The following is a 26,348-nucleotide window of genomic DNA, read 5'->3' on the forward strand; positions in this document are numbered from 1 at the left end:
CCAGCGATAATAGACCTACGGAAACGTGAATGTTCATTTAGTCCTCTCCCCAACTCCAGCTGAGTCAGTAAATCTCCACATGGAGGATCATTGTATTTTTCTGCCGATACCCGCCCCTTTTCAATTAATATCGGAGCAACAAAGCTGCATTGGACTCATATTAAACACAGCCGCATCTCTGCACTTTTGAACATTTCACATTTGCTATTTCTCTCTTTTGCTTTCTTTGTAATCTTTTATTAGCATTGTAATTCAAGGTGCTGACAATTTAAAATCCGTGTCTTCACATAATTAGAATACATAGAGTGCAGCCCAATTCATAGATGGTACAAATACAAATTTGAATATGCCGCATGCATCTGAATGTGCGAGCACACTTCCATTATATTTCGATTTTAGCCACCGGAATAGGAAAGTTTTAAATATATTCTGTAAATATTAAATATTTTATGAATAGGATTTTTAAAATATATACTATTTATTAATCGGCTGTTTGGCAGCAAATTGTACATTAACAAATTTCGATTTGGCTACCATAGCACCAATTACCAATGCCAGCTTCAAATCCGAACTGATTCCCCTCGCTCACATTCTCTGGTGTGTCTTTTTGGGGAGTTATGTCACTTCCAAATACGTTCACTGTAGATTGTACCATGCAACTTTTCGTAAATGATTTTATTTCTTTATGCCAGTTAAATAAAAAACCATTTAAAATACAGACAGAAGATTGAACTCGTGTTGAAAAGTTCAATTCCATTCCCGAACCCCCAGATGTAAAATGTACTCAACATTAACACGTCTGCATAGCTCTTTATCTCGTGCTACAATGATCTAGATATAAATTCTGAACAAATGAAAAATGTAATGGCCAGCACAAAGAACCAACATTGTTGTTCTGAATAATGCGACTGATACAGGGCACTGAATTACCAAAAAGTTAAATATTAGGGGGGAAAAGCCACAAGCACTGATGCAGGTCATGTTAAAACAATGCTCGGCATCAAATATTCAACTCAACCTGCAATGCCCTTTTCCAGGTTCAGAAGTGTAAAAATATAATTTGGTTTACGTCCTATAGGTCAAATATTTTCTAACTGGCAAGCAAGTGAACAATGTTTGGAGTTTTTACTGAATTTAAGACAGCATTATTGTAATAATTGTAAATTATCTTAATGAATATGCAGGAAAATGAAACTTTTTATAAGCACAGATCTTACAAATTCCTGGTAAAAATCAGTACATCTGAGTGTCTCCTACATGTCTGCAACTTTTGTCAATAGAATAATATCAAGTTTCCAGACTTAAAAAAATTAGATTTCGATATATTTGGAATGTTATTTCAGCGTGCTGGTTACAACAACTGTTTGCTAAGACCAGGATTTTTTTATTTGTACAACGATGAATAGAATGGCCTGGTCACCAGATGTGACTACATTGCCAGACGCTGCTACTCAATCAGGTCACCGTCCTGATGTTCCCTGTTCCAACCTTCTTCCTCAGGACATCCACCAGCCGTTCCAACCTGCGGGAAGAAAAGCAGAACAGTATTAGGAATTCATAGGCTGAAAGAGGCAGTGTTTGCACTGTAGAAAGGCTGCATGGTGGTCCTTAGAAAACAAAGATGTACTGTGTAACACAGACACTGGTACAGGATGCAGACTCATCTCTAGATTTTATTTTCAAGATTTGTATCATTCTCCGAACAGGAGATGGACTAGTAAGTTCCCCTGTTTTTATAATGCACATGGTACATTTTCTATAGATTTTTTTACTTGATTCAAGAAGCATCTTGTAAAAGCTCAATAATTCTCATTCATATTAAAACTGTTAGCAAACTGTGCAAAATTTTAGATTTAATTGTTCAGCTGCTGGATTCTCAATTTTATTTATTAGTAAATTCAGCTACTGCGAGACAGACTGAGTTAACTGCACTTAGATAGTTGAAAACTATTTGGAATATCTTTGAAAATCCAGATCTCCAAATCCAGATTTTGGAACATTTCTCTGATACTGAACATACGTACAGTTAAATACTTTTGTTCATATCACACACCATGTGCTAGTACTTCATTCTATTGCCAAATTGTGACAGATAATGCAATGTCAGATGAATGCCTAAAGCTATCACAGACTAGGGTCTACCACATTTTCTAGAGATACTTTGACCCATGCATTCATTTACAGTTTGCCTAAAACTCTTAGATGGAAGTTTGTACATTACTACATATCTATATTGATTTATAAGTGATAATCATGCATACAGTCTGCTGGAAAGAGACATCTCTAGTTTCAGTAACATAACATCTTGTTGTTGAATACTTCAACAAGTAAGTCACAAAGCTGACCAATACAAGATTGATGATGCAATATGACTACTAAAAAGGCTAATATTTGATGAGATGTGTAACATGAAAAAATATGAGGCACCTAATTTTCCAAGATTTTCACAAAAAAAACCTGAAACTACTGTTTACAAACAATTTGAACATTAATTCTTTCTTACTTTGGTCAACAAACAAGGGAAACTATTACTTTTTTTCCAAAGTTAAACCCCGCCCCCATCCCCACACCAAAAATTACAATTAATAAGACTTTGGGGATAACAGCTGTAGCTTTGAAATTCACATTATAAATCATTGAAAAAAGTTCAGTTCTCATTGTCAAGTTTGCCTCTTCCAGGAAATGTACATTTGCTTCAGCTTCCATCAATGAAGCAACTTTCTGCACCAACGTGTCAAATTCCCTGCTCCTCTCACTTCTTTTACCAGCTACATCATATAAGGAGTATTTGGTTCCAGCCACATTTTTCTCATAACTGTGTTAGAAAGAGAGTCAGATTCTCCCCTACCAACCCACATGATCTCTCATGGATTTCAAGGCTGAAGGGTCAGTCACACTGGCGTGCAATTATTTCATATTCATTCGTATTCTCATGCTGCATTGCTTAGTCTCATTGTGATGGATTAGGCCTGCTGTAGTTGTTACTAATGAGTCTTTACTTCTCTCCCAAGGAATACACATCAATGTTCTATCACTATGAAATAATATAAAACTAATGAATAAAATCCAAGTTGAAATAATTAAAAGGTTCCAGGTTAATTATATTAATTCCTATTTTGTTAAAATATATCTAATAAAACTAACGTGAAATAAGAGATTTTGGAAATAATTTGCTTAATTTCTCTTTTGGCATTTTTATTTTAAACTTCAAAAATCCTATTTGAACAAAATATAGCACCTACGCACTGTATGTTATTGTATTCATATCACATATTTCAGTGTGAAATAGCTTTTTTAAAAAAAGGTGTATATTTCTACATCACAATGGTAAAATTAATAATTTCCAACATTTTTGATGAGAGTTTTTACAATTGTTCTTGAAGTTAGAATCAAATACCATTAAGTTTCCATAGGAGAAGTTGTTTATTTAATTTAGTATGTGTATGTATAGCACATGCTGTCTATCAGAATTGTAAGAGCTGTGGGTCCAAACCTACTTAAGTAATATATACATAGATTGTAAAGGATAAACAACAACATAAAAGCAGGCCATTTGGCTCAACCAGTCCATACTGATCTTTATGCTCCACCCAAACCTCCTCACATATTTCCTCATTTAAATTGACCTTTTTAATCATAATTTTTTCCCTCAAATGCTGGTCTAGCTTCTCCATAAGTGAATCTGTACTATTCACTTCACCCAGTCTATCAATCCTTTCCTGATATGTATACCCATGCATTTCAGGAATCATCTTTATAAATCTTCTTTGCAGTGCCTCTATATCCTTCTTATAATGTGGCAACCAGAACTGCATGCTATACTTTGATCATCTACCCAAGGTTCAATACAGATTCAGCATAACTTCCCTACTTTTCAATTCTATCCCTCAGGAAATAAAGCCTAATGGTTGGTTTGCTTTTTTATGGTCTTGCTAACCTGTGGAGCAGCTTTTAGTGATTGATGTAATTGTACAGTAAGAAGTCTCACCACACCAGGTTAAAGTTCAACAGGTTTATTTGGAATCATGAGCTTTCGGAGCACTGCTCCTTCATCAGGTTGCAGTCTTCCTCAGTATTGACTATCCCCCTTCCTCAATTTGGTGTCAGATGCAAGTTTAGAATTGTGTTTTGATTCCAAAGTCCAAGTTAATGTAAATTGTAAATGTGATGATCCTTGTGGAACACCACTTCCCACTTTCTGCACTCTGAATAATTACCCTTTACTCCCACTGTTTTCAGTCTTGAAGCCAGCTAGCAATCCATTCTGCCACTTGTCCTCTAACTCCACATTTTCTGACCTTATTCATTAATCTATTATGGGGCACATAACTGAAGGCCTTCTGAAAGTCTAGATAAACCACACCTACTGCATTATCACCATTAACTTTCTCCGTTTCCCCTCAAGAAATTCAATAAGGTTGGTCAAGCAAGATCTTCCCTTTGAAATTTATGCTGAGAATTCATTGCTGTTGGTGGACTCCTGATGTGTTCAATTGGATGTCACGTCTACAAATACACTAACAACTACTAAACTTCAGAAAATAATTTATATGAATAGGTTTAACACATTTGTAAGAGATGAAGTACCATTTTTCTACAGAGTGGAGGTTATTTTATACAGCTGCAAAATGTGTCTTAGAGTAAGGGCTCATTAATTTCAAACACAATGGGTGGGGTTGGAACGGGCACTAGAATTTTAAAGATCATATGACATCTATCTACTTCCTGGTTTAACGGAGGCAGACTGGCAGTTTAAACATTTTACTGAGACTGACTAATTTAACCTGCTTTTCAAGTTTTACAGTGTTGAGCTGGCTTTCCCATGCCTTGGGATGCATAGTAGTTGAAGGAGGTGAGAACAGCCAGGTGAGAAGTTAAGTGCATTTTCAGGATTGCTTGTAAACCAGAATACTCCCCCACATTAGACTCCACACCCAAAAATCTCCAGGATCAATCCCCACCACTCCTTCAACACTGGAATTGATGATTAGACTTACTCCTGCAGCCAATGCTAGGGTCCTCCACATCCAACTGCCAGTAAGGCTGACCTCTGAGTGGAGAATTTGGTAATGACAAAAGATGCACAACGTGGCATTGAAACACAGATTTCCATTCAAAACTGTGCCACCCTACCCATTAACATCCAGGCAAATGACTTCTAAACCGTTAGCTGGATATTTTATGGCTACACTATAATTATATTTTAATACCGTCCTTCTGGCACTGTGCTGTTTGTTGTGTCAGAACAAGAAAGGAGCCTGTTGAATTGCTGGGATATATTTGGGACTTTAAATGTGGCATGGGGATTTTAGTTGTGTTAAGAAGTTACTGGGGAATAAATTCTAAATTAGAATACCAAGATCTGTTAGGATCATCATTATATGACATTTGCACATTGATGAGAACATGGATTTAAATTTGATATGTGGTCCTGAGGCCCCATGTCTTCATAAAGCTAAAAAGCTTACTTCTCCCTGCACTAAATACATGATGCAAATTGCCATCAAAGAGGAATTCCACCAATATGGCACATGGTATAATCTTTACATAGTTCAATATTTACAGATGTATCACCTGAAAAAAGGTAACTAATTATAGTTTTTTAGCTGGTGATTTGAAATTGAGAATGTTTGTTGTTTGATACAATTTCAGTGACCTATAATATTTTGTGTGAGTAACTGCAAGAGGCAAACCAAGGTTCCATTTTCTTTTCAACTTTCTATCTTCACTACTTACCGCCCAGTGGTTGTAGCTCATGCAGTTGCATGGTTCCACAATTATCTGGTATGGCACACAAATAGCTTTGTGCCCTGATTTTAACTTACTTAAAACTCATTCATATATCGAGATAAAATCAGACCCTTTATGCCTGAGGTTGAACCGTAAAGACCATTAGTTATCTAACAGATTATGGAATGTTCACAACCAAGTCCAATTAGAATTCTACAGTGCAGAAGGAGGCCATTCGGTCCATCACATCTGCACCGATCACAATCCGCATCCAGGCCCTATCCCCATAACCCCATGCATTTACCCTGGCTAGCTCCACTGACACTAAGGGGCAATTTAACATGGCCAATCCACCTAACCCGCACATCTAAGTTCTACCCTTACAAAACCAAAATACTGCTGATGCGCAACATCAGAAATATAAACATGTGGGAAATATTTAGCAGGTCTGGTAGCATCTATGGAGAATGAAACTGTGCCATCATTTCAGTCAAAGACATTTAACTCTGAGGAAAGGTAAATGACCTGAAATACTACTCTCTTTCTCACTTCACCAAGGCTGCCTTTCCTGTAATTGCCTGGTATCTACATGCACAGACATACAGAGGGACTGTATGGAAAGCAACAGAAATGAGAAGTGGTAGAATTGTAAAATGGACATGAATGCTGGTGAGCCATCCACAAAGTGGTACTCAAACCGAGAGTGACAATCTAGCAAAAGCTGGGATCAAACTGCATGATCTTTAAAAAATTATTTCATGGTATGTGGGCATCATTGGGTAGGCCAGCATTTATTGCCCATCTCTAATTGCCCTTGAGGAGGAGGCATTTAAGAGTCTTTGCTGTGGATCTGGAGTCACATGAAGGCCTACCAGGCAAGGGTGGCAGATTTCCTTCTCTAACAGGACATTAGTGAATTAGGTGGGGCTTTTTTAATGACAATCAACAATGGTTTCACGGTCATCATTCAACTTTTAATTCCAGATTTTGACAAGATTAAAATTTCACCATGGCAGGATTTGAACTTGTGTCCCCAGAGCATTGCTCTGCATTACTGGATGACGAGGCCAGTGACAATACCACTGCGGCACTGCCTCCCCAACATTTTAAACAGATTTGATTTTGATGCTGTTTGCTGTGCATTAGCACAGTAGCATCAATCAGACATAACTGTTAAGCTAAAATTACTGACTGATGTTTATATGCAAAGTATTTGAGAACCACAGTTACAAATACAGTATATCAAATTAGAAAAAGTGTGTGTATTGATACAATTCACATTCATACAATGTCTTCAACACAGTATATGTCCTAAGTTATTTTACTGAGGAGAAATAGATGTCAAGCAGTGATAAAGAGTTAGCAGTACACTATCATTACAGAGATAAGAAGGAATACTTGAATTTATGCAGTGCTTTTCATGTCCTCAATATAGTCACTTTTGTTTAGTAGGCAAATGTTGCAGCCAATTTGCTCACAGCGGTGAGATAATCACCAGTTAATCCATTTTTGATGATGCTGATTGAGAGATAAACATTGGCCAGGAACTGGGGGAAATTTCCTGTTTTTTTTCAAATAGTATCTCAGGATTTTTCGTGTCCACCAGAACTAGCATACGGTATATCAGTTTAGTTCTCAACTGTAAGGCAATTTTTGACAATGCAATACTCTTGCTGAAGTGATTAGATTATGTGATTAAGTTGAGTGGTGCTTGAACCCATGATCTCTGATTTAGAGGCGAGAGTGGTACCAGTGAGCCCAGCTGACAATCGAATGGTGGGATGAGACCATGGATAAACAAGACCCTGATATTGAATTCAATTCTCTGAGGTAAGTAATGAAAGGGTTGATGGATGAGAAATAATTAGTCTGGGACAGGTTTCAAGCAGCAGAGTTTTGGCTGTGTTGGAGTTTGTGTCATGTTAATCTCAGGAGGCTAGAAGGAAGTTGCAGGAGAAGACAAGTGTGGAGCTAACAATAATACAGATAACAGACCCAGTATTGCTCAGGAGAGGAATGGACAGAGCTGGGGAAATAGTAGTAAACAATCTTGGTGATGTATAGGATATTAGATTTAGATTTAATGATCTGGGAGATGGGGGCATGCTGGTAATACCAATGGACGAGCAATCCATAGGCCCAGGATAGGTTCAAGTGTTATCAGCTGGTGGAATTTAAATTCAATTAATAAATCTGGAATGAAAAGCTAGTCTCAGTTATAATGATCATGAAATCATTGTTGATTTTTATAAAAACACTAATGTCCATTAAGGAAAAGACATCAGCCATCCTTACCTAGTGTGGCCTATATGTGACTCTGGACCCACAGAAATGTGATTGACTCTGAAATGGCTGAGCAAGCACTCAGTTTGTGTCCATTACCAAAATGCTATGAAATCTAAAAGGAATGAAACTGGACCGATAACCCGGCATCAACATAGTCACCAGAAACAACACCTAGGATATCCTAGGATTCTTTGGGAGGCAAGGGATGAGATTGCAGAGCCTTTGGCTTTGATCTTTGGGTCCTCACTGTCCACGGATTCGTGAAAGGCAAGTCGTGCCTCACAAATTTGATTGAATTTTTTGAGGAGGTAACTAAGTGTGTTGATGAAGGTAGGGCAGTTGATGTCATATACATGGATTTTAGTAAGGCGTTTGATAAGGTCCCCCATGGTCGGCTTATGATGAAAGTAAGGAGGTGTGGGTTAGAGGGAAAGTTGGCCGATTGGATAGGTAACTGGCTATCTGATCGAAGCCAGAGGGTGGTGGTGGATGGAAAATGTTCGGACTGGAGGCAGGTTGCTAGCGGAGTGCCACAGGGATCAGTGCTTGGTCCTCTGCTATTTGTGATTTTTATTAATGACCTAGAGGAGGGGGCTGAAGGGTGGATCAGTAAATTTGCTGATGACACCAAGATTGGTGGAGTAGTGGATGAGGTGGAGGGCTGTTGTAGGCTGCAAAGAGACATAGATAGGATGCAAAGCTGGGCTGAAAAATGGCAAATGGAGTTTAACCCTGATAAATGTGAGGTGATTCATTTTGGTAGGACTAATTTAAATGTGGATTACAGGGTCAAAGGTAGGGTTCTGAAGACTGTGGAGGAACAGAGAGATCTTGGGGTCCATAGAGTGGCTGTGGAGGGGTCTTTCTCTGCATGGACGTCAGTGACCAGTGGAGTGCCCCAGGGATCTGTTCTGGGACCCTTGCTGTTTCTCATTTTCATAAATGACCTGGATGAGGAAGTGGAGGGATGGGTTGGTAAGTTTGCTGACGACACCAAGGTAGGTGGTGTTGTGGATAGTTTGGAGGGATGTCAGAAGTTGCAGCGAGACATAGATAGAATGCAAGACTGGGCGGAGAAGTGGCAGATGGACTTCAACCCGGATAAGTGTGTGGTGATCCATTTTGGCAGATCCAATGGGATGAAGCAGCAGTATAATATGAAGAGTACCATTCTTAGCAGTGTAGAGGATCAGAAGGACCTTGGGGTCCGGGTCCATCGGACTCTTAAATCGGCCTCGCAGGTGGAGGATGCGGTCAAGAAGGCGTACGGCATACTGGCCTTCATTAATCGAGGGATTGAGTTTAGGAGTCGGGAGATAATGCTGCAGCTTTATAGGACCCTGGTTAGACCCCACTTGGAGTACTGCGCGCAGTTCTGGTCACCTCATTACAGGAAAGATGTTGAAGCCATTGAAAGGGTGCAGAGGAGATTTACAAGGATGTTGCCTGGATTGGGGGGCATGCCTTATGAGGATAGGTTGAGGGAGCTTGGTCTCTTCTCCCTGGAGAGACGAAGGATGAGAGGTGACCTGATAGAGGTTTACAAGATGTTGAGAGGTCTGGATAGGGTAGACTCTCAGAGGCTATTTCCAAGGGCTGAAATGGTTGCTACGAGAGGACACAGGTTTAAGGTGCTGGGGGGTAGGTACAGAGAAGATGTCAGGGGTAAGTTTTTCACTCAGAGGGTGGTGGGTGAGTGGAATCGGCTGACGTCGGTGGTGGTGGAGGCAAACTCGTTGGGGTCTTTTAAGAGACTTCTGGATGAGTACATGGGATTTAATGGGATTGAGGGCTATAGATAGGCCTAGAGGTGGGGATGTGATCGGCGCAACTTGTGGGCCGAAGGGCCTGTTTGTGCTGTGGCTTTCTATATGTTCTATATATATCCACAGATCGCTGAAGGTTGCCACTCAAGTGGATAGAGCTGTGAAGAAGGCCTATAGTGTGTTAGCTTTTATTAACAGGGGGTTGGAGTTTAAGAGCCGTGGGGTTATGCTGCAACTGTACAGGACCTTGGTGAGACCACATTTGGAATATTGTGTGCAGTTCTGGTCACCTTACTATAAGAAGGATGTGGAAGCGCTGGAAAGAGTGCAAAGGAGATTTACCAGGATGCTGCCTGGTTTGGAGGGTAGGTCTTATGAGGAAAGGTTGAGGGAGCTAGGGCTGTTCTCTCTGGAGCGGAGGAGGCTGAGGGGAGACTTAATAGAGGTTTATAAAATGATGAAGGGGATAGATAGAGTGAACGTTCAAAGACTATTTCCTCGGGTGGATGGAGCTATTACAAGGGGGCATAACTATAGGGTTCATGGTGGGAGATATAGGAAGGATGTCCGAGGTAGGTTCTTTACTCAGAGAGTGGTTGGGGTGTGGAAAGGGGGACTGCCTGCAGTGATGGTGGAGTCAGACACTTTAGGAACATTTAAGCGGTTATTGGATAGGCACATGGAGCACACCAGGATGATAGGGAGTGGGATAGCTTGATCTTGGTTTCAGATAAAGCTCAGCACAACATCGTGGGTCGAAGGGCCTGTTCTGTGCTGTACTGTTCTATGTTCTATAATGTCTTGGGATTCATTGGGACAGCTGTCCCACAGACTAGTGAAGCAACTTCCTAATAAAAGTCAGACTCATGGAATCCTACTTAACAGACAATGTCCCAGGCACCACCATCACCATCCCTGGCTATGTCCTGTGCCAATGGCAGATGTGACAGTGATATTCAGTTGAGAGGGAGTTGCCCTGAAAATTCTCAACATCAACTCTGGACCACATGAAGTCTCAGTTCAAACATAGGCAAGGAATTTCCTGCTGGTTACCACCCTGCCCCATCCCACCCCCAGCCCCTGCACACTCCACCACCTCATGTCAGAAGAGGAATCAATACTACTCCATGTTGAACATAATTTGAAAGAAGCACTGAGGTGGCAAGGGCACAGAATGTACTTTGGGTGGTGGACATCAATGCCCATCACCAAGAGTGGCTTGGTAGTACCACCACTGACCATGTTGGATGAGTTCCAGGGGAGATAGCTGCTAGACTGGGTCAGTAGCAGGTGGTGAGGGATCTAACATGAGGGAAAAACATACTTGACCTCCTCCTTGTCGACCTTCAAATCACAGATGCATCTTTCCATTACTGATGACTGTATAGGTAGGAATGACCACTGCAGAGTCCCTGTGGAGACAATGTCCCATCTTCACACTGAGGATATCTACCATTGTGTTTTGTGGCACTACCACTGTGCTACACGGGACAAATTTCAAACAGAAACTTAAAACTGAGAATCCATGAGGAGCTGTGGGCCATCAGCAGCAGCAGAATTGTACGCAACCACAATCTAACCTCAAGGCCCAGCATACCCCCATCCCCAATGGAGTATCATGGACAACACTCAATACACCATAGAACCAACAACATTCAGGAACTCAACACCATCTGAGACAAAGCAACCCACTTGATTGGCACCCCATCGACTACCTTCAACACTGACTCATTAAACTGGTGCAACGACAATACTCTCTTCCCTCAATGTCAACAAAACGAAGGAGATAGTCATCAACTTCAGGAAGCGTAGTGGAGGACATGTCCCTATCTATATTAATGGGGACAAAGTGGAAATGATTCGAGAGCTTCAAGTTTCTAGGTGTCCAGATCACCGACAACCTATCCTGGTCCCTCCATGCCGATGCTATAGTTAAGAAAGCCCACCAACGCCTCTACTTTCTCAGGAGGTAAGGAAATTTGGCATGTCCGCTGCGAATCTCATCAACTTTTACAGATTCATCATAGAAATCATTCTTTCTGGTTGTATCACAGCTTGGTATGGCTCCTGCTCTGTCCAAGGCCACAAAAATCTACAAAGGGTCGTGAATGAAGCCCAGTCCATCACGCAAACCAGCCTCCCATCCATTGACTCTACACTTCCTGTTGCATCGGAAAAGCAGCCAGCATAATCAAGGACCCCACACACCCTGGACATACTCTCTTCTACCTTCTTTGTCAGGAAAAAGATACAAAAGTCTTAGGATATATACCGACCGACTCAAGAACAGCTTCTTCCCTGCTGCCGTCAGACTTTCGAATGGACCTAGCTCGTATTAAGCTGAGCTTTCTCTACACCCTAGCTATGACTGTAACACTATACTCTGCACTCACTCCTTTCCTTCTCTATGTACAGTATGCTTTCTCTGTGCAGCCCACAAGAAACAATACTTTTCACTGTATACTAATACATGTGACAATAATAAATCAAATCAAATCACTACACCACTGATGCATCGTGGCAGCAATGTGTACCATATACATGATGCACTCCAGCATCTCATTAAGGCTCGTTTGAATCTTCTAAACCAATGACTCTACCACCTGGGGGTCAAAGGAAACAGCTGCATGAGAACATCACCACTTGCAAGTTCCCCTCCAAGCCGCACACCATCCTGACTTGGGACTGTATTGCTCTTCCTTTACTGTCCCTGGGTCAAAATCCTAGAACTCCCTTCCTAACAGAATTGTGGGTGTATCTACATCATATGGACCGCAGTGGTTCAAGAAGGCAACTCATCACCACCTTCTCAAGAGCAATTAGGGATGGGCAACAAATGCTGGCCTAGCCAGTGACACCCACATCCGGCAAAAGAATAATAAAAGCAGCAGAGAAGAAAACAGAATATGTTCACCCTGAATGAACAGTTAAGAATATTTGATACTAGTTGGGGCATAGGGATGGAGCTTTAAGTTGGCATCAAAAGGCACGGTGGAAATACACCTAACATCAGGGCCTGCAATGAGAGGTTTGATCGAGGACAGGAGACAACAGGGCATTAAACCATCAGAACTGTAGCAAGTGAATTGCTGGATGGATGACCAGAGCCTTATAAATAGAAATAATATTGAAATATAAAAAGTGAAGGACTTCTCACCATTGCCTGTAAAGATGAAGATCAAAGATGCCAAAAGACATTACCGGACTAAGCTAGAGTCAAAGGCTAGCCACACAGACCCCCGCCGACTATGACAAGGTCTGCAAGACATAACAGGCTACAAGATGAAGGCATGTAAAATCGCCAGCTCCAATACAGCCCTTCCTGATGAGCTCAATGCATTCTACGCCTGTTTTGAGCAAGAGGTCAGTGAGCGCATGCCCTTCACCCTGGAAGTCTTGGACAAACCAGTATCTGAGGTCACCATTGCACATGTCAGAGCAGCTTTCTCAAAAGTCAACCCATGGAAAATGACTGGTTCAGATGGGGTACCCGGACGAGCACTCAGATCCTGTGCGGATCAGTTGGTGGGAGTATTCGCAGACACCTTCAACCTCTCTTTACAACAATCTGAGATCCCTATCTGCTTCAAGAGGACGACCATCATCTCAGTACCAAAGAAACGCCAAGCAGCCTGCCTTAATAACTATCGTCTGGTGGCTCTGACATCCATCATTATAAAGTGCTTCGAAAAGCTGGTCATGGCACGAATCAATTCCAGTCTCCCGGACTGCCTGGATCCACTACAGTTTGCCTACCACCACAATAGGTCCACAGTAGATGCCATCTCCCGGGCCCTGCACTCAACCCTGAACACCTAGATAGCAAAGACATCTATGTCAGACTCCTATTTATTGACTATAGCTCAGCTTTCAACACCATTATTCCGACGAAACTCATCTCCAAACTCCATGGCCTGGGCCTCGGCTCCTCCCTCTGCGACTGGATTCTGAACCTCCTAACCCACAGACCACAATCAGTAAGGATAGACAACAACACCTCCTCCAACAACACCGGGATCATCCTCAACACCAGTGCCCCACACTACTCAGCCCCCGACTATACTCCTAATACACTTATGACTGTGCGGCCAAATTCCCCTCCAACTCGATTTTCAAGTCTGCTGACGATAGCACCTTAGTGGGTCAGATCTCAAACAATGACAAGACAGAGTACAGGAATGAGATAGAGAATCTGGTGAACTGGCGCAGCGACAATAATCTCTCCCTCAAAGTCAACAAAATGAAGAAGATTGTCATCGACTTCAGGAAGCGTAAAGGAGAACATGCCCTGCCTACATCAACAGGGACAAAGTAGAAGGGAGGTTGAGAGCTTCAGGTTTTAGGTATCCAGATCACAAACAACCTGTCCTGGTCCCAACATGCTGACACTATAGTTAAGAAAGCCCACCAACGCCTCTACTTTCTCAGAAGACTCAGGAAATTTGGCGTGTCAGCTACGACTCTTACCAACTTTTACAGATGCACCATAGAAAGCATTCTTTCTAGTTGTATCACAGCTTGGCATGGCTCCCACTCTGCCCAAGACCGCAAGGAACTACAAAAGGTTGTAAATATAGCCCAATCCATCACGCAAACCAGCCTCCCATCCATTGACTCTGTCCATACCTCCCGCTGCCTCGGCAAAGCAGCCAGCATAATTAAGGACCCCACGCACCCCCGGACATTTTCTCTTCCACCTTCTTCCGTCGGGAAAAAGATACAAAAGTCTGAGGTCAAGTACCAACCGAGACAAGAACAGCTTTTTCCCTGTTGCCATCAGACTTTTGAATGAACCTACCCTGCATTAAGCTGATCTTCCTCTACACCCTAGCTCTAACTGTAACACTACATTCTGTGCTCTCTCATTTCCTTATCTATGAATGATATGCTTTGTCTGTATAGAGCGCAAGAAACAATACTTTTCACTGTATGCTAATGCATGTGACAATAATAAATCAAATAAATCAAAAAGTGCAGGAAAATGGATTCGGAAAAGTTGGTTTGTTGAGAAGAACCAGGGAAAACTGTTGTCCTCCAGGATGATCCCGGAGGTACAACGGGATTTAGCAATGGGAAGGGTGATTATGGGATTGGTGAACATGGTCCATTATGCGCTGGGGAGACCAGTCAGGCATGTGCCAGATGCACTCAAGTCCATAGAACTCTGACTTGGAAACATAGAAAATAGAAGAAGTAGGCCATTCGGCTCTTCAAGCCTGCTCACCATTCATTTTGAACATGGCTGATCACCAAATTCAATACTCTGATCCCGCCTTTCCCCCAAATCCCTTGATCCTTCTAGCTCCAAGAGCTTTATCTATTTGTTTCTTGAAATCACGTAATGTTTTGGCCTCAACTACTTTCTGTGGTAGTGAATCCCACAGATTCACCACCCTCTGGGTGAAGAAATTTCTCCTCACCTCAGTCCTAAAAGGTTTACCCCTTATCCTCAAACTATGACCCCTAGTTCTGGACTTCCCCACCATCGGGAATATTCTTTCTGAATCCACCATGTCTAATCCTGTTAGAATTTTATAAATTTCTATGAGATCCCCTCCCATTCTTCTAAACTCCAAAAATATAATCCTAACCGACTTAGACCAGCTATCTCAGGAATCAGCCTGGTAATTCTCCCTGCACAGCAAGGACATTCTTCCTCAGATAAGGATACCAAAACTGCACACAATTGGCCTCACCAATGCCCTATATAATTGCAGTAAAGCATCCCCTACTCCTATACTCAAATCCTCTTGTCATTAAGACCAACATACCATTTGCCTTCTTTACCACCTGCTGTATCTGCGTGCTTACTTTCAGCGACTGATGCATGAGGAGGGCATGAAGGTGAGAACTGTAAATAGGAATGGCAAGGGTGGAAAGACCTGACGCTGACAACAGCAGAATTAAGAAAACTGCTGATTAGGACAACATAGGTAAAGGTAGTTGATGAGAGTGGAGTTTTTTTACAGAGTTAGATGATGAGGATTGTAGAATTGGTAGTGTGCAGGAGATATGAATGATGAGAGAGAGTTGAGTACGTGATTAGAGATGCCACATTGGCAATAATCAAAGTGCAAAATGAAACAAAGTATTCTATTTTATTAGCTGCTTTTAACCCAAACAATGGTCTTTGGTTAAGTTCTGGTTATAAAAAGCAAAATCAGTCAACTTTCCTGAACACACACACACAATTAAAATTTTGTCCTTCACTATGGCTGCGGCCATCTTTCAATGATCCTGTTGCCAGGATACTTGAAGTCAATTCTCTGCAGCAAAACTGAACAATTTTGTAAAGACTTTGAGCACAATGCTATTGCTTTATCTAAAAAAGCTGTAGAAACCTCTCTGTCTTTCCAGCACCAATGCCTATCCACCCCTCCTACTAATTCAACTAGCAAACAGATCAAGCAGCTGAGTTTGTAGAAAGTCTGTTTACTCTGTGCTAAGAACCCTTACGTGACCCTTTACAGATTCAACTAGCAGTACTCGGAAAGCTGCAGAGGGTATGCTTAATCATCAACAACACTGCAAAAATGCTGCAAATTCTAACTTTATTTTATTGTAGCTTATTCCCTGATTTTTTATGAAATATAAATATATATGCACTATTACACAGATGTATGTGCACAAACACAAGTAAAAAATAAATAAATACATATGTATGACATTGAAGCAAAGGCACACCATTGTTGCAAAACCCCCTAGATACCCCAGAAAGATTACAGCACTGGTTTTCCTAGCTCTAAGCTGCAGACGTGATTATGAATAGGAATTTTCAGACTTCATGCCACTTATGCCAATAACACTCGTATATCGTCTAATGGACTGTGGATAATCAATACTGCAGATTAATACCAAACCCTTTTGTCGGTTCCCTGATTCACTGAAAATACTTGTAACACATTCCTTTTGCTGTTTTCTAGAACAGGGCGTTGAAGAAAAAAATGTTAATTTTCACGATTTCAAAAGTTTTCCAAACATTTTCTTAATATAATACAAACCATGGCAAGTAATACTTGTTGTACTTTGCAACTGAAAAAAGGTTGATTTTGAATTTGTTATTTTCTTAGTGAACAGATCAAACTATACTAACTTTACTGAGATTGGTAATAAATTACAAAAACTATGAAAACTATCAGAAGATTTTGTCAGGCAATAAATTTGTGTTGCAAATCATTCGAGGAACACTTTCAAAATTGTAGTTGACAAATAACCTTGTGCAGATCTTATGTTGTATCTTGGAGCTGGTATTATGTTGATATTTAAAATAAGTTGGTGTCAAAAGAGCACTAAAAACTGCTAGCACAGGCTTGTAATGGCACAGAATGCTACAAAACATTTTTCATTTTGTGCTGATAGCAGTTACTCTGCTGTTGTCAAGTTTACAACTGTTATTAAAATAAGTTTCTTTAAAACTTGAACAATACAGTTAGCAGACTGACCATGAGCATAAACAAACTTTTCTGACCTTAAGAGGAAGTTAGAATTCAAACTAAATAAAAACGCCAATGAAATTAAATGAGATAAAATACTTGAAACATGAAAAGAATATTTGCTAGAGGGGATAAATACAAATTTGCTATTCAATTTTTTTAGTACAAAAACATTCCACAGGATTTGGAACTCATGGCTGGTTACTTAGTAAATTTAGAGGACATGGAATTAACAAATGTCATAGGCCAGGAAGCATGCATTGGAATTTGCTCTGAATTCTAACCTTGTGAGCATCCATGGTTATAATTGGTGGTTATGCCTTCAGTTGCCTAAGCTCTAAAATTCTGGAATTCCATCCCTCATTTTTTTTTGATTCTCTAACTTTCTTCCTTCTTTTAAGGCACTCCTTAAAATCCCCTTCTGACCAAACTTTGGTCATCTAATAACAACTGATGCGGCTTGATATCATATATTGTTTTAACATGCCTGTGAAGTGCCTTGGGATGTTTTATGATGTTGAAGGCACAATATAAATATAGGTTGTTGTTGAATTTCCATTTTGAGGTGGTAAAAGTAGAATGAGTTAGAGGCTACTGTTCAAATTCATGTAAAACTGTGGATCTGAATTATCCTCCTAAAAGGCCCCAGTCTTCTTTGGAGTCTGAGGGGATTCTACTCAGCTGGAAATGAAAAGATTGTGGGTTCAAGCTCCACTCTAAGATCTGAAAATATAATTTAGGCTAACAATTTAGTATAATATTAAGGGAGTACTGCATTGATAGAGATACACAATACTAAATAGGAATGTGAATTGTGAGGAGAATGCAAAGAAGCTTCAAGGCGATTCATACAGACTGAGTGGGAAAGAACATGGCAGATAAAATATGTGGAAAAATGTGAAGTTATCCAATTGATAGTAAATAACCCTGCTTCAGACACCATGAAATAGGCTTTGTAGTCTTGAGTATATTAACGACAAGTCTTTATTACCTTTATTAACAACGCATAACTATGTACAAATATATGGTAGAGGATACAAGTATGAAGCTGACTTTATCTTTAATCCTTGCCCATCTCAAGACTGACCCTAGCACTGGATCATGTGCCTTTTTACATCAATGTGTGAGCGGTATTGTACTCAGTCCTACATTAACCCTGTATCTATCAGGCCCAATACTAAACCACCTATCCTTAGAGGGCAGCACGGTAGCACAGTAGGGCGGCACGGTAGCACAGTGGTTAGCACTGCTGCTTCACAGCTCCAGGGTCCCAGGTTCGATTCCCGGCTCGGGTCACTGTCTGTGTGGAGTTTGCACATTCTCCTCGTGTCTGCGTGGGTTTCCTCCGGGTGCTCCGGTTTCCTCCCACAGTCCAAAGATGTGCGGGTTAGGTTGATTGGCCAGGTTAAAAATTGCCCCTTAGAGTCCTGAGATGCGTAGGTTAGAGGGATCAGCAGGTAAATATGTGGGGGTAGGGCCTGGGTGGGATTGTGGTCGGTGCAGACTCGATGGGCCGAATGGCCTCCTTCTGCACTGTAGGGTTTCTATCCCCCAAGTCTTTATCCCATGGATGTAGTTATTTTAGTTTACTTCGAATGTTACAAGTCTTTTGCATTTACCTATTGTTACAACCTTAATGCTATTCTAACATTGTTGCTATTACAGTTTTAACATTAACAACATTCTCGCTACCCCATCTCTTAAAGTTAGAGGTTCAAGTGGTCTGAAGACCTTATGCAGCTTCCCACATCTTGTTTGCTGTTCTATTGGGAGAGTGGTAGACTCTGGTCGTTCTGGTTCTTGTTGTTGGCTTCAAGGTTGGACTGGTGTTTGGGCATGGGTTTCATCAGTTTCTTCCATTGCTCAATGTTAAACCACACCTAGTTGAACTGGCTGGTTTGATAGTGCATGGTTGTTATTCTTGATCATTTCTTGCAGGATGGATGAAAGTGGTATTTGTTTGCTTGGTGGTTCCTTTCTCGTTTGAATCTTCAGGAAGCTCTGAGGCTGAGGAAGGACGTTACTGTGGCAAGAAGATTAAGTAGTATGCTCACATCTGTTTTTTGTTGTTGATGCTAGAGTTTTGACTTGCACAGTTTGCCAAAGTGTCCCTGTCTGTCAGAATGGAAACATTGGGCAGAACTCTCTCAAGGGAAGGCAGTGGCATAGTGGTATTGTCAGTGGACTGGTAATCCAGAGAACCAGAGCACGATCAAATCCTGCCAAGGCAGATGGTGAAAGTTGAATTCAATAAAAAAATCTGGATTTAAAAGTGTAATGATGACCATGAAACCATGTCGATTGTCATAAAAATCCATCTGGTTCACTAATGTCCTTTAGGGAAGGAAATCTGCTGTCCTTACCTGGTCTGGCCTACATGTAACTGCAGATCCATAACAATGTGGTTGACTCTCAAAGTCTTCTGAAATGGAGGGCAGTTAGGGACAAGCAATAAATGCTGACCCAGCCAGCGACACTCACGTCCCATAAAATTAACAAAAAAAACACCGATTTTCCTGCGAGGGCGCTTTGCACTGCTGGGTGGTTCTAGAATTGATTTTCCTGACTTGGATTTGTGATCTGATAAGCTAGACTGCAGGTCAGTATCTTCTCCATGCTGTATTTTCTTCTCTTTGGATGATCTTCTGTTGTTCAAGTAGCTTAGTCAAACCAGCTGGTTTGCCTTGTCTAGAGTAAGCTCATCTTCAGCTTGTAGGTCAGAGAGTGAATTGTTTGCAACAGTCGATATGACTGCATCTCAGATGAGCTCAGACTTGAAGTTGTCATATTCATATCCTTCTGCAAGCCTGTAGAGATCATTTATGAAGGAATTGACAGGTTCCCCAGATTGTTGGACTCTGTTATTAAATTTAGCCCTCTCCAATATTTTATTAGATCTTAGGTTGAAATAAACATCAAAGAATTTTAAAATTTGGCAGGTGACACATCGATATTTTGTTCTACAAAGATGTCGCTTGCAAATGGTCCAATCAAGTAAAGAAGTGTAAACAAGGACTTGTTTTGCTTCTGATTTTTTATTTAGACCTGCAGCAATGCTGTATCTTAAAAATCTTTTCCTGTAAAGACTTCAATTCTGTGAGTGGCCATGGGTGAATCCCAGTATAACTGGAAGTATGGAATTGTGATCGATTTTGAAGATTTTTAAAAGTGTGGGTACAGCTTTAAGAAACTACAAGTTTCCAAGATAGTGTCACGTTCACTGCCGAACAATTGATTTTCCCACACTTGCTGATTTTTGGTGGCCTTTTCTTGCTGAACTCAGGAGCTGCGTGTTGAGATTCAGAGTTGGAGATCAGGATTAGCAAGTTAGGGGGACTAGAACCATGGGACAGAGTTTCGGAAGTTCATTTAGGATTCAGTTGAGGAAGAATTTTTTGACTCAGAGGGTGGTGAATTTTAATGTAATGACAGTAGTTTCTATAGATTTTTGTGTGTTTAACAAGAATGTTTAAAATCAGCTTTATGCTACAGACAGTATGTCTGGGAGGAATACAGCTCAGATGCTGGAACAGCAGGTTAATTATTCATTTTAGCTATTTAATGTTTATTTAGGAAAGAGGTACTGGACTTTCGTTTACAAAAAGAAAAGGTCTCCCGGGGTTTTTGATTAAAAGAATGGAAGGTAGATTTAGGTATGTAGGGTAATGTGATAATTTGGTTAATGGGAGGAGCTAGGTTTGTAACAGGAAAAACAGCTTTGAGTTCTGGCTGGTGTTGGTTTAAAGACACAAGTCTACAAGCTGCTCTCTCCACAAAATCTCTCTGAAAGCTTCAAGACTGACTACGCCCCTTACAGCAAGTATATTTATGGTTGCTAACTGTATTTAATTGTATGAAATTTTAAAGCTGTCAGATAATGTTGCTTATTTGGAACTGAAACAGTGATGTTAGAAATGAAAGTTGTTTCCTTTCATTTTTTAAAACTATTATTCAACTGTTAAGAGTTAGGTTACTTCATTTTGTTAGGGTTATACTTAAACTGTGTTATTAAATAAAGTTTGTTTTTACTATATAAGATTCCTAATTTGTCAGCAGAATTACTCCTAGAGTGAAGCAAACAATCTTCACATTTATGCCAAATTAGAAAAAAATGTTGGGGTCTGGTATGGCTTCTGAATGTAATTTGGGATTCTGGTCCAGGGTCAAAAAATGGCATCGGGTTAGATGATCAACTGTGATCTGTTGAATGGTAGAGGAGGCTCAGAGGGCCAGATGGCCTACTCCTGTTCCTATATTCTTAGATTTGGACAGATAAGAATTGAGTGACCATGTTTTGAGGATGAGGTTTATGTTGAGGGTTAGCATAGAAGTGTGTTTGTTGCTGTGGCATTCCATAGTGAATAAAAAGCCTATGAATGACATTAGGAATTTTCTATTCCACAGTGCTGTGGGAGCTAAGTCATTGAGTATATTTAAGACAGAGAGTGATAGGTTGCTAGATAATAAAAATATCAAGGGCTGTAGCGACAGTGTGGGAAACTGGCAATGAGGTAGATCATCCATGATCTAAATGAATGGTGGAACAGGCTTGAGGGGCCGAATGGCCTACTTCTGCTCCTATGTTCCTAACTACAGATGAGGTGTTAAACTAAGCAGCAAGCTTTCTCAGGCCATTAAACCTTTGTTTCCTGCATTTGTCATTCATAGGCTTTTTATTCACTATGGAATGCCACAGCAACAAACACACTTCTTCTATGCTAACCCTCAACATAAACCTCATCCTCAAAACATGGTCACTCAATTCTTATATGTCCAAATCTAAGAATATAGGAACAGGAGTAGGCCATCTGGCCCTCTGAGCCTCCTCTACCATTCAACAGATCACGGTTGATCATCTAACTCAATGCCATTTTTTTCCACTATCGCCTTGTGTCATTAGTATTGAGAAATATTGACTTTTGTCTTGATTATACTCACTGATTGAGCTTCCACAGTCCTCTGAGGTGGAGGCTTCCAAACATTAGCCACCCTCCAAGTGAAGAAATTGCTCATCTCAGTCTCAACTGGTCTGCTGCTTATTCTGAGACTCTGTTCCCTGGTTCTAGATATATCAGCCAAGGGAAACAGCCTATCCACATCCATTCTGTCATGCCCTGTAAGAATGTTGTAAGTTTCAATGAGGTTGCCACTCATTCTTTGAGACTCCAGAGAACCCAGGCCCAGTTTTCCTCAATCTCGCCTAGTAAGACAATCCCACCATACCAGGGATTAGTCTTGTGAACCTCTGTTGCACTCCCTCTATGTCAAGTACTTTCCTTCTTAGATCAAAACTGTACAAAAAACCTAGGTGTGGTCTCACCAAAATCCCATACAATGGCAGCCAGACATCTTTACTTCTGTACTCAAATCTATCACAAAGTTTCTGAATAACTTTGTACTCATGAAGGTTTCATGTATCATTCAAAATTTTTTGAAGATATATTGAAAGAAACATGTTGAACTCAATTTCTCTCAGCTATATTAATGATACTGGTGTCCTTTATGTAGGATGTTTGAATTGAATAGAATGGTTTGACACATTCATTGATCAAAGAGGAATTATTTGATTCAGTGAGATTGGCTCCCAGTGAAGGTCTTCCAGAAAGGTGTATCTCTGTTCCAGAGACCTGAAAATTAGTCATAGTCAGACATTTCATACAACTAGCAATAACTGAACCGAACGTTGTATGTGCTGTGACTTGTAAGTAAAAAACCTAAATAAATAATACAGACAAACACGCTGTATTTTGTTAATGATTTCTCGGCCTTTTGAAAAGGTCTCTCACATGCAAGTATAAGCTGAACATACCACTCTGCAGTGCGATAAGGCCTGAACTTGGAACAGCAAAACCTATGCATACATGTTTAGTATATGTTAATTTCTCGTTCACTTGGATGTCTACACTGCATAGAGGAAAATTTGGCAAAAACGATCACACCTGTCAGTTTTGAAGCAATCTATTGAAGCAATTATTTAAACTTAAGCACTACTATATACTATCCTATTAGAATTCAATCAAACTGTTGCGTATATTGAAGAGATATGTGCACAAAAACAGAAAACAAAACCTAAACAGGTGAAAAAGTACTTGCACTGTTGAAGTACCTTTCACCCAAGTTTTTGAAAAAAATAATTGAACTTAAATTATGTGCAACAATAATATTAAAATCAAATAAAAAGGTCTGTACTGAAAAGGCATTGAGCATCTAACTTACTAACAGGTGAAGGGTTATTTTCCTTTGTTTATAACTGAACACAAAGCCAGTTAAGTAAAATAATAAAATCTTTGAGACACAGACACAGCACGTCCCAAAGTACTGTACATTCATTGAATACCTGAGAATGCAGCAAGCCCTCAGCAGCAGATTGTAGTATAAGCTTAGCTTATTTTCTTAAATCTAGTTATAGAAGTTGAATACAAAACTGCTGACTTAGAAGCAAGAGTACTCAGCCAATATACTGGAAACATTACTTTTAGTGCTAGTAGGTCCTTAAGAAAGCATGTGCTATTAAAAGAAAACCCATAATTTCTCTATTTTTTAAACATGTTTTAAACATTATCAAAAGCAAACCAGAAGAATTGTAGATGGAGAGTATACTTTCATTTATTAAAAGATTTTCAAACAATTCACTTACTTTTGAACTTTCTCATTCAGTTCATTTTTAGCTTCCAAGGCTTGCTGGAGTTTCATCCGCATATTTGTCTGCTCTGCCACAGCCAGTTGTAAGTGATTTGCAAGATCCTCATTTTGGTGGTGTGTGGTTGACATAATGCCCTCACTAGCATGTAATGCATCATCATAAGTACCTAGAGTAATGTTGAACTGGTCTGTGAGACTGGCCTCTTGAGATAACGACTTGTGTAAGCTAAAAGGACATAAATAAATATGATGTTAATTTTTCTTTGTTAAATTTATGTGTACTTAAATTATTTACATATACTCATTTATATATACCAAGACAACAAAAGGCATAACTCTAAAGGAACAGTCCCTTTTTAGATGCACATACTACCCACATAACGGTTAGGTTTGATACCATGTGAGTTAGGTTTGAAGAGTACATTTGTAATCTGATGATCTCCTGCTCATTTTCAAAACATGATGAACAGGTTGTTATGAGAAAGCAGAACCGTAGAACATTAAAAATTATTGGATGTGAACAGGGCTTTACATGCATGTGTTTATATGCACATGAAGTGTTTTCTCCTGGGAGAAGAAACAGGAGCAGGAGCCTCGAGAAATAGGAGCAGCAGCAGAGCCCCTCGAGCCTGCTTTGCTATTCAATAAGATCACATGGTCTAAACATGGCCTCTTTTATGCGAACCCCTTGTAACCTTATGGGCGGCACGGTAGCACAGTGGTTAGCACTGCTGCTTCACAGCTCCAGGGTCCCGGGTTCGATTCCCGGCTCGGGTCACTGTCTGTGTGGAGTTTGCACATTCTCCTCGTGTCTGCGTGGGTTTCCTCCGGGTGCTCCGGTTTCCTCCCACAGTCCAAAGATGTGCGGGTTAGGTTGATTGGCCAGGTTAAAAATTGTCCCTTAGAGTCCTGGGATGCGTAGGTTAGAGGGATTAGCGGGTAAAAATATGTGGGGGTAGGGCCTGGGTGGGATTGTGGTCGGTGCAGACTCGATGGGCCGAATGGCCTCCTTCTGCACTGTAGGGTTTCTATGTTTCTATGTAACCATGAACTCCCTTATAGATCCAAAATCTAACTCACGCTCGAATATATTCAATAAACCAGACTCCAATGTTTTCTGGCAAAAAGAATTTCAAAGATTAATAATCCTCTGATGGTAGAAATTTCCTCCTCATCGCCATCGTAAATGGGCAATCCCTTATTTTGAAAAAGTGATCCTGAGTTCTAGATTCCCCTTAAGAGTTTTAACAACACCAGGTTAAAGTCCAACAGGTTTATTTGGTAGCTACCAAATAAACCTGTTGGACTTTAACCTGGTGTTGTTAAAACTATTATTGTGTTTACCCCAATCCAACGCCGGCATCTCCACTTCTAGATTCCCCACCAGGAGAATATCATCTCAGCTTCCACCCTGTCAAGTCTCTCAGAATCATGTATATTTCAGTAAGATCACCTCTCACACTTCTAAATTCCAATGAGCTGAGGCCCAACCTGCTCAATATTTCCTCATAAGACAATCCCTTCATACCAGGAATCAACCTAGTGAATCTTCTCTATGCTGCTTCTAATGCAAGTATATCCCTCCTTAAGTAATGAGACAAAAACGGCACACACTATTCTAGATGTGGTCTCACCAATGCCCTGAACAGCGTAGCAAGACTGCTGTACTTTTATACTCCATCCACCTTACAATAAAGGCCAACATTCCTATGCCAAATACCTTCCTAATTACTTGTGCCTGCACGCTAACATTTGTGATGTACATTTGTACATACATACACGTACCCGCAGCATTCTGCAATCTCTCCATTTAATATTCTGTTGTTCTATTCTTCCCACCAAAGTGGGCAACCTCACATTTTCCCATCTTATACTCCACCTGCCACTTATTTAACCTATTTATAACCCTTGCAGACTGTGTCTTCATCTTGCTTTTCTGCCTATCTTTGTATAATCAGAAAATTTGATTATAATACACTTGGTCCCCCCAACCAGTTATTAATATAGATTGTAAATAGCTGAGGCCTCAACATTTAATCTAATGTTGAGTTTCCTAATGCTTCTTCTCTAGTGATTGTGATTTTTTTTTACATTTCTCCCTCACTTTTACCTCTTGATTTTCTCATACTATTCCTTTGTGCTAGGTATAACTCCATCCAGTGGAGAGTTTTCCCCCTGATTCCCATTGACTCCAGTTTTGCTAGGGCTCCTTGATGCCACACTTGATATCAAGGGCAGTCACTCTTGCATCATTTTTGGAAGTCAGCTCTTTGGTCTATGCTTGAACCCGACGCAAGGTCCGGGGCGGTCGGACCCAATGCAAGATGTAGTTCATCTTGACTAACTACAGTTTGTCAAGATAAAAATCACACATTTATCCTGACTCTTTTTCCTGTTAGCCAATCCTCTATACATTCTAATATTATTAACCCCAACACCATGAGCTCTTATCTTGTGTCGTAACCTTTTATGTAGCGTTTTATCAAATGCT

At 40.4% G+C, this 26,348-nt stretch overlaps 1 protein-coding gene across 11 annotated transcripts in view; it reads right to left on the reverse strand.

Annotated features, from left to right (window-relative positions):
- Positions 1–267: 267 nt before the first annotated feature.
- Positions 268–26,348, reverse strand: part of mipol1 (mirror-image polydactyly 1) — a 381,908-nt gene continuing 355,827 nt past the window's right edge. For 10 of the 11 annotated variants that reach the window (XM_078233774.1, XM_078233767.1, XM_078233765.1 and 7 more), the window contains 2 exons: positions 23,853–24,083; positions 268–1,522 (listed from right to left, as the gene is read on the reverse strand). In XM_078233774.1, coding sequence (XP_078089900.1) covers positions 1,456–1,522; positions 23,853–24,083 — 298 coding nt within the window. In that variant the 3' untranslated portion in view covers positions 268–1,455. The remainder of the gene's footprint in view (positions 1,523–23,852; positions 24,084–26,348) is intronic. The other variant, XM_078233776.1, reaches the window with a different exon arrangement.

This window comes from Mustelus asterias, chromosome 18 (genome assembly GCF_964213995.1).
Source record: "Mustelus asterias chromosome 18, sMusAst1.hap1.1, whole genome shotgun sequence".
NCBI lineage: Eukaryota > Metazoa > Chordata > Chondrichthyes > Carcharhiniformes > Triakidae > Mustelus > Mustelus asterias.